The 19,091-nt window shown below is 39.8% G+C and overlaps 1 protein-coding gene across 4 annotated transcripts in view; it reads left to right on the top strand.

Moving 5' to 3' along the window:
- The window catches only part of ARB2A (ARB2 cotranscriptional regulator A), a 420,339-nt gene that overhangs the window by 267,621 nt on the left and 133,627 nt on the right, over positions 1-19,091 (top strand). For 3 of the 4 annotated variants that reach the window (XM_070373131.1, XM_070373133.1, XM_005893847.2), the window contains 2 exons: positions 6,026-6,142; positions 12,373-12,457. In XM_070373131.1, the coding sequence (XP_070229232.1) occupies positions 6,026-6,142; positions 12,373-12,457 (202 nt within the window). Of the gene's footprint in view, positions 1-6,025; positions 6,143-12,372; positions 12,458-14,799; positions 15,046-19,091 lie in introns of those variants that run through there. The other variant, XM_070373132.1, reaches the window with a different exon arrangement.

Genomic DNA, 19,091 nt, shown 5'->3' with positions numbered 1-19,091 from the left:
ATTCCAGGTTAAGCTTCTGTGACCTTCTACGTTGAGGAAAGAGAATGCACTGGTTTACACATCTGGAGTAGTTTGCATTGTATGTTTTTGTGGGATCATGTGTTATAATTGTGTCCTGTGTGCCTGGTCCTCTGCTAGTTGCTTTATATTCCGTTGGTGGCATCTCACCATAACTCTGTGACTTAGCTCATTTATTATCTCCCTTTGACGTGGGATAAAAGAGAGACATGGAAAAAGTTTAAATACTTCACTCAAGGTGGTAACTGCCAGAAGTAGCAGAGTGGGGATTTGAACCCAGAGAATCTGACTCCATCATCCTTGAACCTAACCACCACACTCCTTATGAAGACTGCTTACTTGAAAGTGTCTACTTTCAAAGGAAAAGCAGAAACAGTGAGAGCTGAGTGTCATGCTTGTCTGAATTTCCTGCTGGGCAATTTAGTCCTCTTATTTCATCTACCAAAGTGTGTGTATATTTCATTATGATGAGTAAAGGTACTTCAAAAGCCTTGGGTGACAGAACCAAGGTTTTTATGTTGCAGCATAGGTTTTTGTGGGTAGCATGTTACTGGGATCAACCTGTACAATAGACTCTTCAGGAAGACATTAACAGAAAAGACTCTGCCAAACCCAGTGTCGGCCGATTAGTCGTCTTGGCCCTGGGCACATTTTTAACTGAGTAGGCCCAACAGCACAAAAGGTAGAACGCACTCGAGGGGACGTACAGGGAGGAAAAATGATGGGAGGTACTCGTGAAGATGTCACGCGAGTAGAAGCACTGAGTGTAATTACCGTCTGCACTGAAAATGTGGAAAGGTCCTTTCCAAACTTTGAAACAACTTAACTTGCGGAGCTCTAGAGGGAGCTGATCTATTTATGTACATATATATGTATGTCTTTTTTTAAAAGACATCTCAGACTTCAACTGTGCTATTAACCAGAGTGATGATTCATTCATGCTCATACAGTAGTAATGATCCTCCGATTTATAAATGTACAGTAGTGTCAGATCTTAATCTGAAGGAAACACGCGTTATTTGATTTTCTTTGAGACTGTTCTTTCCTGTACAAGTGATTAACATGCTGTAACCCTCATAGTACATATGTGTAACACATGTCAGAATTTAAAAAGAAAGTAATGGCTTTTGCTGATGAAAGACTTTAAGCTATTTCCCTCAAAAACATGTTTAAAATATATTAAGCATGCAAATATAAATATGGGCCTGAATGCGCATATATTCCTCCCTACCCCTAAGTCCACACTGGCTCTTTCAGGAGGTCCCCTTGGACTTTAAAATACAAGACATATTTATTCTGAGTGCCGTGGCTGCTGGGTCACACATACGGGAGAATAAAATTATCTGTTTTACCTTTAGGTTAGGGTGAAGACAACCCAATTCAGAGTTCATTTCTTCTTCAGGTGGGGAGTATTGAATCTAGTACTGACTTGGATTTATAACTTCCAAAATCCAAGACCCTGGAGGAGAGACATGAAACTGCTCCCACAAATTTCATGGCAGAGCATCCGTATAACGTCAACATTTCCCTGCCTTCTATCTTCTAAGCTAAGACAAGAAGAGCAACTTTTTCATTTAATTTAGGAGAAATAAAAGACTCTTTAAGTTTTCCTCTGCTAAAAGTAGTCCATGATGGAGTTCTGGAAGAAATGAAACCCACGGAAAAGTGAACAGTTTGTAGGTACAGAAAGGGAATTAAGGAACTTTCAGGGTGACATGAAGTATTTGGATTGGGCCAGGTACTTGTGGAGGTAGTAAGCAGGTACCTCACTGGATGGCCTTGGAGAAAGCATGGTGAGGGAAGTTAGGTGGGCAGAAAAGGCCTACCTGATTCCTGGGGAGAGCTGGTAGCAGCCCTGTGAAAGGACCCTGTGCGCATGGAGGGGGCAAAGGTAGCTGCTGCTGACTCTGGCCCTCCCGTGCCCACTTCTGGTGCTCTGGTCTCTATCTAACCAAACACTCCTACACTCAGGAAGCTGTCTTGTCTTGTTACATTTACTTAATGTTTAAAATCTTACTCTTAACTCTGGAAGAAAAAAAAAATAATCGATATTTTTTGCTCTGAATTTCAAACACAAGGAAAATTTTAATGATAAGGTAAGTTCAGTTCAGTTCAGTTCAGTCACTCTGTCGTGTCTGACTCTTTGCGACCCCATGAATCGCAGCACGCCAGGCCTCCCTGTCCATCACCAACTCCCGGAGTTCACCCAGACTCACGTCCATTGAGTCAGTGATGCCATCCAGCCATCTCATCCTCTGTCGTCCCCTTCTCCTCCTGCCCCCAATCCCTCCCAGCATCAGAGTCTTTTCAAATGAGTCAGTCTTCCCATCAGGTGGCCAAAGTATTGGAGTTTCAGCTTTAGCATCAGTCCTTCCAAAGAACACCCAGGACTGATCTCCTTTAGGATGGACTGGTTAGATCTCCTTGCAGTCCAAGGGACTCTCAAGAGTCTTCTCCAACACCACAGTTCAAAAGCATCAATTCTTCAGTGCTCAACTTTCTTTATAGTCCAACTCTCACATCCATACATGACTACTGGAAAAATCGTAGCGCTAACTTTATGGCTGCAATCAACATCTGCAGTGATTTTGCAGCCCAAAAAATAAAGTCTCTCACTGTTTCCATTGTTTCTCCAACTATTTGCCATTAAGTGATGGGACTGGATGCCATGATCTTTGTTTTCTGAATGTTGAGCTTTAAGCCAACTTTTTCACTCTCCTCTTTCACTTGCATCAGGAGGCTTTTTAGTTCCTCTTCACTTTCTCCCATGAGGGTGGTGTCATCTGCATATCTGAGGTTATTGATATTTCTCCCGGCAGTCTTGATTCCAGCTTGTGCTTCATCCAGCCCAGCGTTTCTCATGATGTACTTTGCATATAAGTTAAATAAGTAGGGTGACAATATACAGCCTTGACGTACTCCTTTTCCTATTTGGAACCAATCTGTTGTTCCATGTCCAGTTCTAACTGTTGCTTCTTGACCTGCATACAGATTTCTCAGGAGGCAGGTCAGGTGGTCTGGTATTCCCGTCTCTTAAAGAATTTTCCACAGTTTGTTGTGATCCACACAAAGGTTTTGGCATAGTCAATAAAATAGAAGTAGATGTTTTTCTGGAACTCTCTTGCTTTTTTGACTATCCAGTGGATGTTGGAAATTTGATCTCTGGTTCCTCTGCCTTTTCTAAGTCCAACTTGAACATCTGGAAGTTCACGGTTTACATACTGTTGAAGTACACTGCCATACTTAAGACATTATAACAACAACAACAAAAAATAATGGCATCTTTCTTCTTTGAAATATTGGTATTGGGCTCATGAACTCTTACCATTTTTAGAAATTAAGATCCGTTTAAGCATCTAATGAAAGCTGAGCATCCTCTCCCAGAAAAATATTCATGTCACATACAGATAGAATTTTGCAGAGAATTTCAAACATGTCCTTATCCTTGGATCCTAATAAAAAGCACATCTCCGCCTTAAATTGACATACAGTAGGACTTTGGTCACTTGGCTTCTTTCCTTTCAGATTTCTGAGTTTTCCACATCATCACAGTCTTCTAGTATGGACTGTTAAGGAAGTTGTCTTCCTACCCGTCTATGCCTCCACCCTTTCCTTGCTTTAGCTATGTTGCTTCTAAGGTCTGTCTCTTACACAGTCTTGGTTGCTGTGTTCAGTCTCCCCCCAGCCAGCACTGCCATTCTCCAGCATTTTCCATCAGTGCTCATTCCCAGTGAGGGAGTGAACGGGGGCTAGACACCTCCCCAACAAATGCAAGACGCAGAGACCTTGGACGGAAAGGGCAGCTGCGAGTAGGTCAGCACTGCCCGTTGCAGCAGGGCCAGCACAGAGGAGAACCATCAGGAAAACTCAACTGCTAAGAGTTTCACCGATTTACAAATCTCCTAAGCCTTTACAGTCAAATATTTGAAAATTTTTGTGACTGAGTTCATTTGTAAACAGCTCTTGATTCAGAGCCTCTGGAATCAGACCATTCCCCTCCTCTAGTAATATAATATGAAAGTGCTTTTTAAACTGCAAAGAACTAAAACAGCGCAAAGGAGGATCATGCTGGATTATAATGTGATTTGATGAGATGTGAAGAAAAGTTATACATCATCACCTCCCTTTGTGTGAAATGTCAGCCAGATGAACAAACAGACTAAAGTCCCCCCACCACCGCCCCGTAGTTAATCTATCAACTGTATATTTTTCCAGGTTTGTAAAATTTTAATCCCCAGATCTTCTACTTTTGCACTAAATCCTCAGCCTTTTCAACTCTTAACTGTATATCATTTCACAAATGGCCCTCGATATCTAGTGTCTTCAGTCACTACCACCTTTAAGTCAGCATGTGTTAACAACAACCAAAAGAAAATTGAGCACAAATATTTTTGAATGCAGACATATTCTTAGAGTACCAGGAGACCGCAGTGTTCTTATTTGGTAACTTCAGCAACAGTCGTTCTTCGTGTCTAAAAATGTTCCTGTTTAGAAAATGAGCAGAAGGACATATAAGTTCTTCACGAGCCAGGTGGATTCACTGTTGTGGAACTGGGGGTTTTATTAGCTGATGTTGGTTTAAATTTCTGTATTCTAGTGCCATTCTGAGAATCTTATTTTTAAAATAAAATCTAGAGGCAGGTAGCACACTATTTAATAATGAATTTGAAGTCCTGAATTGGAATATTATTTTATGCTTTTTAAAATATTATCGGTATTGCCTGGTGAATGTTGCAGTAATATTATCATGTTGATAACCAGCATTGATTTTAAGATTTGCACATTACATAAGCAGAAACCACAAGACACAAAGATTTAAGGTGCGGAAGTGCTGCTGAGGCAGCATTAACAGTGAATTAGATTCCCATTGGGTCCTGTTCAGTGAAAGGGGATCTGCATATGTAGAGTTTAAAGGAACTTAAGAGAGAGAGAGAGATTTTTAATTCAAAACGCCAACAGGCATCATTTGGTATTAGAAGCATGGCTTGCAATGTTTTCTGTGTGAGCTTTCATCATTGTTCAGAATTCTTCCTTTTTTAATGCAGTAGTTTATTTTTTAGACAATAAATTAATAGCACATGATAGAGACATTGCTCTCTTTAGAGAGAGAAAAGACATTTGATGCAAAGAAAGAGTGAGAGCATGGCTATGAAATTTGAGGCTATTAGATACTGTATTTTAACTAATTTTTTATTAAGCTTTCTTATGTTTGTTATGTCAAATTAGAGTTACTAGTGTTAGCTGAGTTAGAATGTTTTTGATTCTTTTAATCTAGAACTATTATTAAATATTTCTCAGGCTTCTTTATTTTGCAGACCTCTGATAAATTCTTCCATATCTTCAAACCAAGTAGCTCTTTTTAAAGCTTTAGAACCATTTAATTTTATAGAAACAACATTCTATAAAAAGAATTTAAAGTATAATCATTTTTCTGCATAAAGAAACACATTAGAAAACAAAATGACATTGATAATACGAAGAGAAAGATCTTTGTGGGCATTTAAAACACCAAGGAATTATGAGGCCATGGTGAAGAGCTGGCTAGTTAAAATGGAGAAATCAAAGCAAGATATCTTTCTTTCCTAATGTACCATGTACTGAAAATTAGCAGAAGTTAGTCCTGAGTTGCTAAGAGTGAACCCCTGGTACTGACTTCCCTGAAGCACTGAAATAGGAAATGGTGGAAGAAACTTGTAATAGAAGCCCTCAGGGATTCCTCCTCGTTTCCCCTGTGATCCCTTTAATCCTTGAATTGTCAAACCGCATGGAAAATGATAGAGCTGCGTAGCTCTAAGTCTTAAGTGGTATTATCTTTAAAAAAAAATATATTACATCTTTTCACATCTCTGAACAAGAATAAGGCGTTTCAGCGTAGAAAAGAGTATAGCTTTGAGCAAGAAATGCATATTGCTTTTTCATTTTTAATATTATTATTACCTATGACTAAGTTTGTACCCAGTAGGGAAAACAATTATGGCCAATATTTTATTTTCCTTTTTAAAAACAGATGATTCAACGAGAAGCAGATGTGAAAAGTAAGGTGACTGCTGTGGCGTTGACAGACTCTGTTCACAATGTGTGGCATCAAGAAGCTGGCAAAACGATTCGAGAATGGATGAGAGAGGTGAGATGATTTTTTTTTTTCAATGCTGAGATGAATGAGTCTGAGCCTTTTATATCTGGAGCCCCCACCAACTTATATCACCTCCCACCCCCAAGCTCCCTTTCTGGAGGCAGAAAATTTAGAGGGAATAGAGAAAACCAGACATGGTTGAAATAATAATAGAAAACCCTTTGGAAAAACGATTACTTTTTTGGAAGCCCTCCCCCCCTTTTTTTTTTTTTTTTGGCTTTCTATGGAATATATGTATGCATATAACCGATAGTAGGAACTTTGACTGAATAAGGTCATGATCTGTTAGGTTATTATTCCCCAGTATTTACTTTGCCAATCAGCTATGTATCATTGATACTGTTTAATTATAAGAAAGAAGGTCAGTGTATGCCTCTCTTAAATGGATGGCTCACTGCTGCCAGTAGGGGGAAAAGAAGTAAAAAGCTGAAATAGTGCTTGGCGGACCCTTGAGCTAGGAGAAACCCAGGGGCTAGTCATGGTCCACCTTAGGCTAAGAAAGCTTTTCATACTTCCAAAGGGCTTGTGAATCTGAGAGTGAACAAGGACTCCTTCTGGGTGGTTCAGACAGTAAAGAATCTGCCTGCAATACAGGAGACCTGGGTTTGATCCCTGGGTCGGGCAGATCTCCTAGAGAAGGAAATGGTTACCCACTCCAGTATTCTGGCCTGGAGAATTCCATGGGCAGCCCATGGGGTCACAAAGAGTCAGACATGGCTGAGCGACTAACACTTTCACACTTTCATTGAACATGCTCCCAGGTTTCAAACACCTTTCATCTCACCATTTCCTTGATTCCTATTGCAGATACATAGCTGAAACTTCTTTTTTATTTATATTTACCTTCCTGATATTGTAAGAAATTAACATTAGCCATACCATGCTTTAGCAATTATTTAATCAAATCAATACATATATTTATATGAATGAGCTGGTTGACCTTCCTGATTTTCTTCCAGTTTTTTTTTTAAAGAGAATACCCAGGTATTTATTCAGCTGACCTCTCACCATAGGGACAGTGAATAACTTATACCAGTTCTCATGGTATACTGTAAGGATCAGAAAGATAATGTTTAAAAAGCGTTTTGAACAAACAGAAGGTCTAAGGTATGTAATTGCTTAGTGGTGTTGCCGTATCACCAGTCTCTTTTCACTGTCATTATTCTCCATTATAAAAAAGTGCTTTCATCATGCGAAAGCCCAAAATACTTTTACTCCAGCTCTCACAATAAACATATAAAAGTGGGATTTTTTTCATCTCTTCTAAACCCAAGTGTTTTCTGACCACATTGCTTATTGCATTTCCTCCTTTCACAGTTTAGCTACATCCTTTATTGTCATTTCCAAGGACCTAAATTCTCTTAAGAGAAATTTTGTATGTTTTATGACAATTACTTTTTACCCATCCAAATGTATATATAACCAGCTCCTAGTATTATATAACTAGTAAAGTTTATAAATGATCTCTTGGTACCTTTTTCCCACACACATAACCAATATAGAATTTAGTACTTACCCCAAACTAGAAATATCCCTGTTTATCATTTTTTAAATTGTGAGGTCTTCATATTCCGGGTGAGACATATAAAAAGAATTTATCTAGATTTATTTTTTAAGTATTTCTAACTAAGACTGGATTAGGCATCCCCTTCAAAAGTCAGAATATATTGATCTGTGCGTTTTTTTCATCCGACTGAAATAGGCAGTAGCTGAATTCATCTTAATTTAATCAAAGAAGAGATAGAAAGTAAGCAAAGGGACGTCTTACCTTGGGCTCCAGGCTGTAAGGCTGAGTGGGCAAAGGTGAGCCCACTTAGCATAAGGAGGACATTATGCTAAGTGAAACAAGCTAGACACAGAAGGGAAAGCACTACATGGTCTCACTTACACGTGGAATCTAACAGAGTCGAATGCAGAAGCAGAGAACAGGATCGTGGTTCCTAATGTCAGGAAGGTGGGGGACACAGGAGATGTTGGTCAAGGATTGCAGGGGTATAGAATGCACAAGTCTATAGACCTAATGTACAGCATTTTGAATACTGGGAATTTGCTAAAAGGATAGATTTCAGGTTCTCTCACCACACACACTGAAAAATGCTAGCTGTGTAAATGAGAACATGTTAATTGGCTTGATTACAGTTATCATTTCACTGTGTATATGTATATTAAATCATCATGTTGTACAACTTAAATATATAGTTTTTATTAAAAAAAAAAAAAGGCTGAGGGGTTGAACGTTATTTCCTGACATATCCCTGGTCTCTGAAAGTCTGCTGCCAAGCGAGATGTTTGGTTCTATGTAGTAATCATGAGCCCTCACCCATCACCATTCAGTTATGAGCATCTGTCCTGGAAATACAACCTGGTGAATAATAGTTCTTATCCGAGGACACAACACCTTCCATATTAAAGAGCAACCTATAGACGTTGATGATATTACAACTCATAACAACGAGTAAAAATCTACACTCAACCAGGGCAACAAGCATCTCCAAATACTTCCAAATATCTTGCACAGGAGTACCTACTACCTGCTTCTCTCTTTAAATTTCATACATTAAGGTATAACCTTTTTATAAAAATTTTTTATTCACTTCATATCTACACTGAAATATTGTCAGCCTTGATTTAAATGTCAATGTCACTCAGCCTTGTGACCTACAGGCACTTCTAAGTTTATATTAATAACCCCAAAATTTTGGATTTCACAAAGACAGTATACAGCCACAAAAAACTGTAAAGTCATAATTTCACAGTAAAAGACTTTTAAATGGAAAATACTTAACTTGAAGACATCACTGTATTGCCTCTTTTTTCTCTTTATCCCTCAGACCCAGAGAAACTGTAGTTACAGGATCCATCTCAGTCTGCTGGCTCTGGCCAGAGGCTTCTTTCTCTCTGCTTGTTGGTTGGAATGGGGCCGGGCTGCATCTGAGGCTTAAGCATGGCTCTGTTGGTACCTCTAGTCCAGCATGTCTTGTCCACTCAGGACAACTGAGAATACGATCGCTGGGGTCTGGGAATGCTTCCAGCATGATTTGAGTTTAGCAGGGCTTTCCTGATGGGCTACTTCTAACCATCATCCAAGACACTTCGCTAGTGTTCATCTCAGCTGAAGAACTGGGATAGGGTTCAAACAGAGCATTGAGACGTGGCGTAGGATAAGCACTAGGAAAACAGTGAAAAGAGATTTGGTTTCTGAACTATAGAAACACGTCTCAGAATAGAGCATTACATTTGATAAGATGGAATTTCAGGTAGACTGAGTTCATATGTCATGGCTGTATGTCTTTCCCATGTTTCCTTCCCTTCATACACTTCCGAGTTTGTTTACATTATTTTATTTCATTATACTCTGTCATATGGCAAATGTATTTCTAGCTGGCTTTGTCCTTTTCTCTATATGCTTTTCCCAGTGGTGTAAAAACTAAAAACATCACAGAAACATGAACACATCATGCGTGTACGTCAACTTAAGGTATCAAACCTTTACAATCCTGTACCAGTACTTTGTCATTGCAGAGAACTTTGGACATATTTACTTTAACTATAGAGTGTTTGTTTTCTATCCTGATTTTATGAGAAATCAAAACCTAAAGATTTGCCTAGATAAAAACTGAAATTTCAGAATCATAAAATGGTAACCTGTATTTTTGGAGAAGGCAATGGCACCCCACTCCAGTACTCTTGCCTGGACAATCCCATGGACGGAGGAGCCTGGTGGGCTGCAGTCCATGGGGTTGCTAGGAGTCCGACACGACTGAGCAACTTCACTTTCACTTTTCGCTTTCATGCATTGGAGAAGGAAATGGCAACCCACTCCAGTGTTCTTGCCTGGAGAATCCCAGGGACGGGGGAGCCTGGTGGGCTGCCGTCTCTGGGGTCGCACAGAGTCGGACACGACTGAAGCAACTTAGCAGCAGCAACCTGTATTTTGCTTTAAATATTTTGAGTTTAAAGGTGACCTGGATAAAATCCATTTTGTGGATTTTAAAGTGAATGATAGCAAGTTAGAAAATGATTAATCAACTGTATACTATAATGTACCATTAATATTATTAGTACTGAAAATATCCTATAATACTTACATACATGAAGTGTAAGTGAACAATATTAAGACTGACATATCACCTGGGGTATAGCTGACTTTCATCAGATTTGGAGGTACCTCTAGGATGAAAAATAATTAAAATATATACCTAATCGCTGCCTGTCGGTAGAGCTAATTGCTGTCATTGAAAAGACTAAATTGTTTAAGAATTAAGAAAAAGAGAGGAAAGAGAAAGTCATTCTTCAATGAAGCTATCTCCCAGTATCACTTCAAGCCTATTTTTAGTACCTATAGAAGTCATGATTTTTGAATTTATTAGGGGTTGTGATGAATGATAAAACAAATCATCCATTTACATATCTTGACACTGCTTTGGAGAATACTTATTTCTTACAAGCAAGTGTCACATTGTATATAAAAGCTGGCTAATTGTGTGCTAATCTTCTGCATTATCTAGAACTCTCTGATGTGGTATTCTATCAATAGTAATATTAATTTTACTTATTTCAAATGTATGAAATATCTTCTAAGACCCTATTTCTTTTATAATTTCTTATCCCTTACATTGTATAATTTTGCATTCAGCTGCTAATTAAGATTAGGAGTGCAAATTATAGAATACATATCCACTTTAAACCATCAAGCTTTTGTAATACATGCAAATAGTAATATTTTATCCATTTTAAGTATAAAAAGAAAGAAAACATTTAAGAACATTACTAGATGTTGTGTTTGTTTGCATGTGTTTTTTTCTTCCACACAGTTCAGTAGTTTCATTGATCTACTGTTTCTTACAAAAATCTGCCATGCTTTGTGAACTTCACTTTCTAATCTCATACAGCAGCCCTTCCTTTATGTTATTCCTGCTCTCCCTGGTCCCAGAACAGTAGGGTTGCCTTGACAAATCTATTCAAAAGCCATTCCTCGGCCTTTATTGGTGGGGACTGGGGCCTTTGAAATTCTGTCCTCACTGCAACACAGCTGACATCTTCTTCCAGACAGAATGAATTAAGGAAATACAATAAGACACTTGATCTACCAGTCAAGGGTCTTTCCACAGTGAGGACGGATTCCACGGTGCACAACCAGGACAGCAAGCGCCTAAATATACACAATACGTGCTTGTTTACGAGAATAGCAATCAGCGAGTTTTCTGACATGATTGATAGGATGATTTCTTTTAAAATAAAATCTGCCTGGAAATTCACTGTGTGTGTGTGTGTGTGTGTGTTGGAAATTTTTTTAAAGCCATATAAGGTTAATCACATTTTTTAAGCCCTACTTCAAATGTTGTTGTGTGTATGTGTGCTTAGTCATATCCGACTCTTTGCAACCCAGTGGATTATAAACCGCCAGGCTCCTCTTTTCGTGGAAGTTTCCAGGCAAAGATACTGGAGTGGATTGCCATTTCGTTCTCCAGGAATCTTCCCAACCCAGGGATTGAACCCATGTCTCCTGCACTGGCAGGCGGAATCTTTACCACTGTACCGCCTGGGAAGCCCCCAGACTTCAAATATACACTTAAAATGTATAGAAGGAATATAGATTATTTCTATATCATTTAAGTTGTAAATCATCATCTTAGAGGCTTGTCTTTAATAGTGAAACTTTTGTGTCCTCGGACAGAGAGCTACAGTTCACCAGATTGTGTTTCTTTTGATCTGTTTGATACAGCCTTCACTGAACCAAGTTGCAGTAAAAATTAAAAGATTTTACATTTATATGGGCCATTTTGAGGATTAGTTGCAAAATTTATTTCCTCTAGTACAGAGACAAAGAGTATAGTTTTAAAATAATGCTGTTTTTTACATGTTCAAATTAATGTTTATTTTCATATAAAAACTAAAACTAGGCACCCTTTTCAATTTCCTTTAATTAAAATACTAGACTTCTTTTATAAGTATATTGCATTATGGTTCACAGAAGGTTACATGTCTTCTTAATATCAGGACAGGTAATTTGCTAAATTGTGGAAGATAAACTTTTTTCCACAGTCATCTTACTCATGAATAATTACTGACTGTTTACATAAGAGGATTTCTAATAGTATATAGAGGTAGAGTATAATTATAATGGCTGGTTGTATTGGATAGATTAATCTCTACAGCCTAACAGGTTGGTCTTGCCTTAAATTGTGTTTCAACAGAACATTGTCTCTATTTCATTGCAGAACTGTTGTAATTGGGTCTCTAGCTCAGAACCATTAGACACATCAGTGGAGTCCATGCTGCCTGACTGTCCCCGAGTCTCAGCAGGTATGTCTTTGATGAGAGAGTATAGAATGCTTTTAAGGTGAAAAAATATACTAATGAAATGTGGTATTCTATTTTGTGAATTAAGCATGTTGTTTTGCCTTGAATCTGAATGAATTAGTGGTAACATATGGCATGGGGTGGACCCACTACCAAAAATGCATTAAGTGGTTGAAGATGCTTACCAACAAACTCAGTGAAGAAGAATAGATGCAAACAACTCGAGAGTAATATAGACAGTTTCGTTGAAGCTTAGGGAGACAGGTTGTATAATTAAAATAAGGACTTGATAGCCATACAGGATCTCAAGAGTATTTATCTCTGATTAATTACCAACTCAGTGATCCAGTAGGAAGCCAAGACCGTGAGTTCAGGGAAGAGAGATTGCTATGGCCTAGAGTGTACAGACATTTTTCATGTAAAAGCTTTTGGTTGGACCTGTTGTGTTAGATGGGACTTGGATTATAGGAGGACGTGCAGGCTGATACTCTGGACAAAAGAAAACACCGATGAAGGAGGAAGGGCTGGATGAATCAGAAGATGGCCATTTCATGGGGAACTATGAACAGGCAAGACCAGCCTGTCCACTGAAAGAACAGACGTGGTGGGCTGAGCACCTGAGGAAGCAAGTGGGCTCCAGACAGTTTAATGTTGGTGTTGACTTCCAGCCTGAAAGATCTGTACTTTAGTCCCTCATCTCTAGGTCAGAAGAAAGAGTGACATTTTTTCTGGTTTGGGCTTTCACAGTTTTCATGATAAACACAAAGTGAGCAGTAGTGTCTGATTATGATACAGAACAGAAATGGGTTTCCTGGTCATAGGTGCCAGAGAATGAGCAGAAGTTTTGAACGTGTTGTTGTTCAGTTGCTAAGTCATGTCCGACTCTTTGCAACCCCATGAACTGCAGCAAACCAGGCTTCCCCGTCCTTCACTGTCTCCCAAGTTAGCTCCAAATGATGTCCATTGAGTCAGTGATGCTGTCTAACCATCCAATCCTCTGCCGCCCTCTTCTCCTCTTGCACGTGAACCGTTCCATTTAACAACCATAGGAGATAGCTAATCGCAAAGTACTTAAATTTGCATACATGTTTATGTATTTGAAGGAAATAATTTGGAGAACAGTTCAGCTACTAGGTAAAGAACTCTTACGATAACTAAATTTTACCATCATTAATACCTAAGCTTGAACTGAGTTTCACTGTTATTGTAACTAAACTTTCCAGGTCTATCATTCAGGGTTCAGTCAGAGAAACAGACTAGTAGGAGATATATATGCTACAGGGTGTGTGTGTGTGTGTGTGTGTGTGTGTGTGTGTGCGTGTGCGTTAATTACAATATAGTCTCTTTATTATCAGTGGTTATGTTTTGTGAAGTCTCAGAGAACACTGAATCAGTGAATACTGAATCATTACTCCTAAAGAAAATGCAGGATTAGGTTTGGAAGCTTCCGGTCACATTTTCATCAACCGGTCAATGTATATAACTTTGTTTTATGAGTGTTTCTGTTTGAAGATGCCTTGTTTAATATATAGTTGACTCACTAACATTGAACTCACAGTCCACAGCACTAACTCATGCCCGAATAGGACTTACTTTCTCCATAAGATACATCACTGTCTTAACACGTCAGCATGATACTTGGGCACCATTTCAGAGAACAGAATCATCAACAAAAACACAGCAATGTGAAAAACAGGGCACTAAATAGTCTGCAAAAAGGATAATCGTTTACAGTACAAAACTGGATCAAGAATTCAAAGCATGACCTTGCTGGACCTTAGTTAGGGATAAGCCTGTTGAGCAGCTCAAATTTTTTTTTTTTTTTACCATGTTCCACATGTGCACATCCACAAATAACACCATGAGGATTGATTACAAATAAATTTTAATAAGTAGGTGAATTCAGAAATAGGGAATCCACAAATAATGAGGATAGACTGTAGACAGTAAGGGATTTGTTACAGAGGTTTGACCTAGGACTGGATCAGATCTGATTGAGCAGTATCTAGAAGAATGTCAACTTCAATTGTGATGCTAGAGCTGAGTCTACAGAGCAGACAGTTGTTAAGGGAAGATGTTATATAAAGGGGTGACGAGCAAGAATGAGCTGGAACCCATAACCATGAGCTGGAGCCCACTAGGATGGACTTCAATCTGTGCCAGTTCCTGTGGCTTCTGTCCTTGGTGGTGTGGGTTCCTGAAGAAGCCAGTGCCCTTTGTCATGATGCTAACCACTGCCTTGTACCACCAAGTAAACCGGCAAATAAACTGTGTGTGAGCTTGAAATGGCTGCTGCTTCACTTTAACCCCCCAAATTTCTGACAGAAGTCTCCCTTTTGTACCAGCCTAAACAGAGACTGAACTGAAACAGAGACGTACAGTTTGAAAAGGAATTCTGGGAATCGTAGTTCAACCAAGCCAGAGTGCCTCACTGCAGAACCTCCACAGCTCACCCCTTGTCTGCTTGGCACTCACATACATCTCCTGAAACCAGACACTCTCCAAACGAAGACGTTAAAGTAGTCTTGCTTCCACTTAACATGATATAACTGTGCTATGTACAACTGAATACACACTAAAAGAGGATGCAATGCCCTTTTTTTTGTCCTTGAATGATGTTCATTCTTCTCATCTTTGATATCCTGTAATTTAATACTGAGAGATAAAGCTAATTACTACTGACACACCTTACATGAGATGATAAGGAATCAGTTCAGTTCAGTCACTCTGTCATATCGGACTCTTTGCAACCCCATGAATTGCAGCACGCCAGCCTCCCTGTCCATCACCAACTCCCAGAATTCACTCAAACTCACGTCCATCGAGTCAGTGATGCCATCCAGCCATCTCATCCTCTGTCGTCCCCTTCTCCTCCTGCCCCCAATCCCTCCCAGCATCAGAGTCTTTTCCAGTGAGTCAACTCTTTGCATGAGGTGGCCAAAGTACTGGAGTTTCAGCTTTAGCATCGTTCCTTCCAAAGAACACCCAGGGTTGATCGCCTTTAGAATGGACTGGTTGGATTTCCTTGCAGTCCAAGGGACTCTCAAGAGTCTTCTCCAACACCACAGTTCAAAAGCATCAATTCTTCGGTCCTCAGCTTTCTTCACAGTCCCAATTCTCACATCCATACATGACCACAGGAAAAACCATAGCCTTGACTAGACAGACCTTTGTTGGCAAAGTAATGTCTCTGCTTTTCAATATGCTGTCTAGGTTGGTCATAACTTTCCTTCCAAGGAGTAAGCATCTTTTAATTTCATGGCTGCAGTCACCATCTGCAGTGATCTTGGAGCCCAAAAAAATAAAGTCTGACACTGTTTCCACTGTTTCCCCATCTATTTCCCATGAAGTGATGGGACCAGATGCCATGATCTTCGTTTTCTGAATGTTGAGCTTTAAGCCAACTTTTTCACTCTCTACTTTCACTTTCATCAAGAGGCTTTTTAGTTCCTCTTCACTTTCTGCCATAAGGGTGGTATCATCTGCATATCTAAGGTTATTGATATTTCTCCCAGCAATCTTGATTCCAGCTTGTGTTTCTTCCAGCCTAGCATTTCTCATGATGTACTCTGCATAGAAGTTAAATAAACAGGGTGACAATATACAGCCTTGACGTACTCCTTTTCCTATTTGGAACCAGTCTGTTGTTCCATGTCCAGTTCTAACTGTTGCTTCCTGACCTGCATATAGGTTTCTCAAGAGGCAGGTCAGGTGGTCTGGTATTCCCATCTCTTGAAGAATTTTCCACAGTTTATTGTGATGCACACAGTCAAAGGCTTTGGCATAGTCAATAAAGCAGAAATAGATGTTTTTCTGGAACTCTCTTGCTTTTTCCATGATCCAGCAGATGTTGGCAATTTGATTGGTTCCTCTGCCTTTTCTAATACCAGCTTGAACATCTGGAAGTTCACGGTTCACATATTGCTGAAGTCTGGCTTGGAGAATTTTGAGCATTACTTTACTAGCGTGTGAGATGAGTGCAATTGTGTGGTAGTTTGAGCATTCTTTGGCATTGCCTTTCTTGGGGATTGGAATGAAAACTGACCTTTTCCAGTCCTGTGGCCACTGCTGAGTTTTCCAAATTTGCTGGCATATTGAGTGCCGCACTTTCACAGCATCATCTTTCAGGATTTGGAATAGCTCAACTGGAATTCCATCCCCTCCACTAGCTTTGTTCATAGTGATGCTTTCTAAGGCCCACTTGACTTCACATTCCAGGTTGTCTGGCTCTAGGTGAGTGACCATACCATAGTGATTATCTTGGTCGTGAAGATCTTTTTTGTACAGTTCTGTGTATTCTTGCCACCTCTTCTTAATATCTTCTGCTTCTGTTTAGGTCTATACTATTTCTATTTGTGTCGTTTATCGAGCCCATCTTTGCATGAAATGTTCCCTTGGTATCTCTAATTTTCTTGAAGAGATCTCTAGTCTTTCCCATTCTGTTGTTTTCCTCTATTTTTTTGCATTGATGGCTGAGGAAGGCTTTCTTATCTCTTCTTAATAAGGAATAAGAGAGAAGAAAACAAAAAATATTTCCTATATATATTCATATCAAAATAGGGAGGAAATGCTTATAACCATTACATTCTTCATTTTTTGCAACTGGTCGTATAGCAGGTATGTATAACTGCTTCATTCCATATTCTTTTTGCTTTCAGCAAGCACCTCAACTGGTCATGATTCCTTGCCCGATGGGATGCCGTGTAGCTTCATTCCTGAAGGGTGTGAGCCATTAGCAGTTCTGCAGGAATTACATTACTGTATTTTTCTGTTGACATGAATCACAGTATTCAATAATAACAGGTGTCCTAGAGGATTTCCTTCATCACAGACATACTCATATTTACTGCTGCTGTGTAGCAGCAACTCAGTTTTTCCTTAGTAATCAGGATTAGTCACCCTACCCACTATAGTAACACTCTCCATTGCTTGTTCATCCAGTGGTATAAGATGGCAGTTTCACTTGCAGTTCAGTGGAGTCCTTGTTGTGATACCTTATGGAAGCATTCCTCCGGTGCAACCTTTAGACCAACAGAGCCTACAGTCGTGGGAATGGGAAGCAATAGCTTTGCTAGTAGACACCAAGGGTAATGAGGAGAGAAGAGAAGCCAGCCCCAGTTCTACTCCTCCTTCCTAGATACAATATCAGAAACAGGACAGGGCCTGTAACTGAGTTGACTGTTCAGAATGTCATCCCACCATTCTCTGCAGCCTGCTGCTTATGGATAATGGGGAACGTGGTAAGACCCATGACTGTTGGCAAACCTCAGGCCCTTTCTCATCCTCTTGCCTGCTCCCCCTGATGGAAGCCAGCTGCCACGTTGTGAGCACTCATGCAGAGGCCCACATGGCATGGAATCCGTGTCTCTGGCCGAGAGCCAGCATGGATCTAAAGTCTGCCAACAGCCACGTGAGTAACCCTGGAAGAGGATCCGAGCCTTGAGATGACACCAGCCTCAGCCAGCACTCTCACTGTGGCCTTGTGAGAAACCCAGAGCCAGTCGTCCACCTAAGGCACCCTCAGATCCAGGCCCAGCACACGCTGAGACTGATAAATGTGTTATCATCATAAGCTGTGAATTTGGGGGGTGCTTTGTTCCACAGAAGTAGGTAGCACAACAGGCTTAACTTAAACTCTGCTGGTCGTTCAAGCCTAAGTGAAAAGAAAACCCAACTTTTTTTGAGCCTCAAGCTTTGCTTCTCTGATACATTAGGGTTTAAGAGTAACTCTTTCAAAAAAGGCACTCTAAAGCTCTGTGAAGACAATTCATTCCAACCCCTGCTCCTCCACTACCTCATTAGACTTTGCTGTACAATTTACCAGAGATAGATTTCCTCTTTATCACGCTCATTGGATCTTATACTAAGTCGTCAGCTCTTGTCTGAGCTTATACTTAAGCTTATACTATTCAGCTCTTCTCTGATCAAATTTTTCTTAGAACAGAGCTTGCTGCTTTCCGTAACCTTCTATTTCTTGTGGTTTTTATTCCAACAAATGTGACTTAAATCAGAAGGCGATTTCACATGCACTCCGCATTTACAGTTATTGCCCACTTTTTGAAAGCTTCCTTTATGCCTCTTCACTTTTACAAAAGACCTGTGTTAGTACCTGTTTTCAATAACACAAAGAAACCTAAAGAGGATTTTTGCTTGCGGGAAGAAAGTCGAAAGCAAAAAATAGCATACAGCATTTGTTTTCAGGGAGCCATCATAAAGGCAGCAAGTCCTGAGCTTCAAGAGTGGGACCACCGAGGTCCTTCCCTGGGAACTACACTCCAAACCCCAGCATCACGTTGCCATAGCTGTGAACTGTGCCTGTGAGCATCTGTGCCTTATCTTGAATTATTTTGGGGCACCCATTAGCAAAATGTGTCCTAAGGTAGTTGCTTCTTCACTTTACAACATTTGGACTTATGAAAGATTTCACGGGAGTTACCCTACTCTCAGATAGTTGGAAGCACCTGTATCCATTTATTACTCAGATTCATTGAGCACTTATGTTCCAGGTACTGCTCTGGAAGCTGGGGACATAGCACTGTCTCCAGCTATGCAGATAGTATAATATCCTGCTATTGTCCCCAGGACATACCAGATAGTATGGTGACTATCTTTCGCCCCCACCCCAAAAAGGGTTTTT

This window comes from Bos mutus, chromosome 7 (assembly GCF_027580195.1).
Source record: "Bos mutus isolate GX-2022 chromosome 7, NWIPB_WYAK_1.1, whole genome shotgun sequence".
NCBI lineage: Eukaryota > Metazoa > Chordata > Mammalia > Artiodactyla > Bovidae > Bos > Bos mutus.
This window is presented reverse-complemented; position numbering and strand designations above follow the sequence as displayed.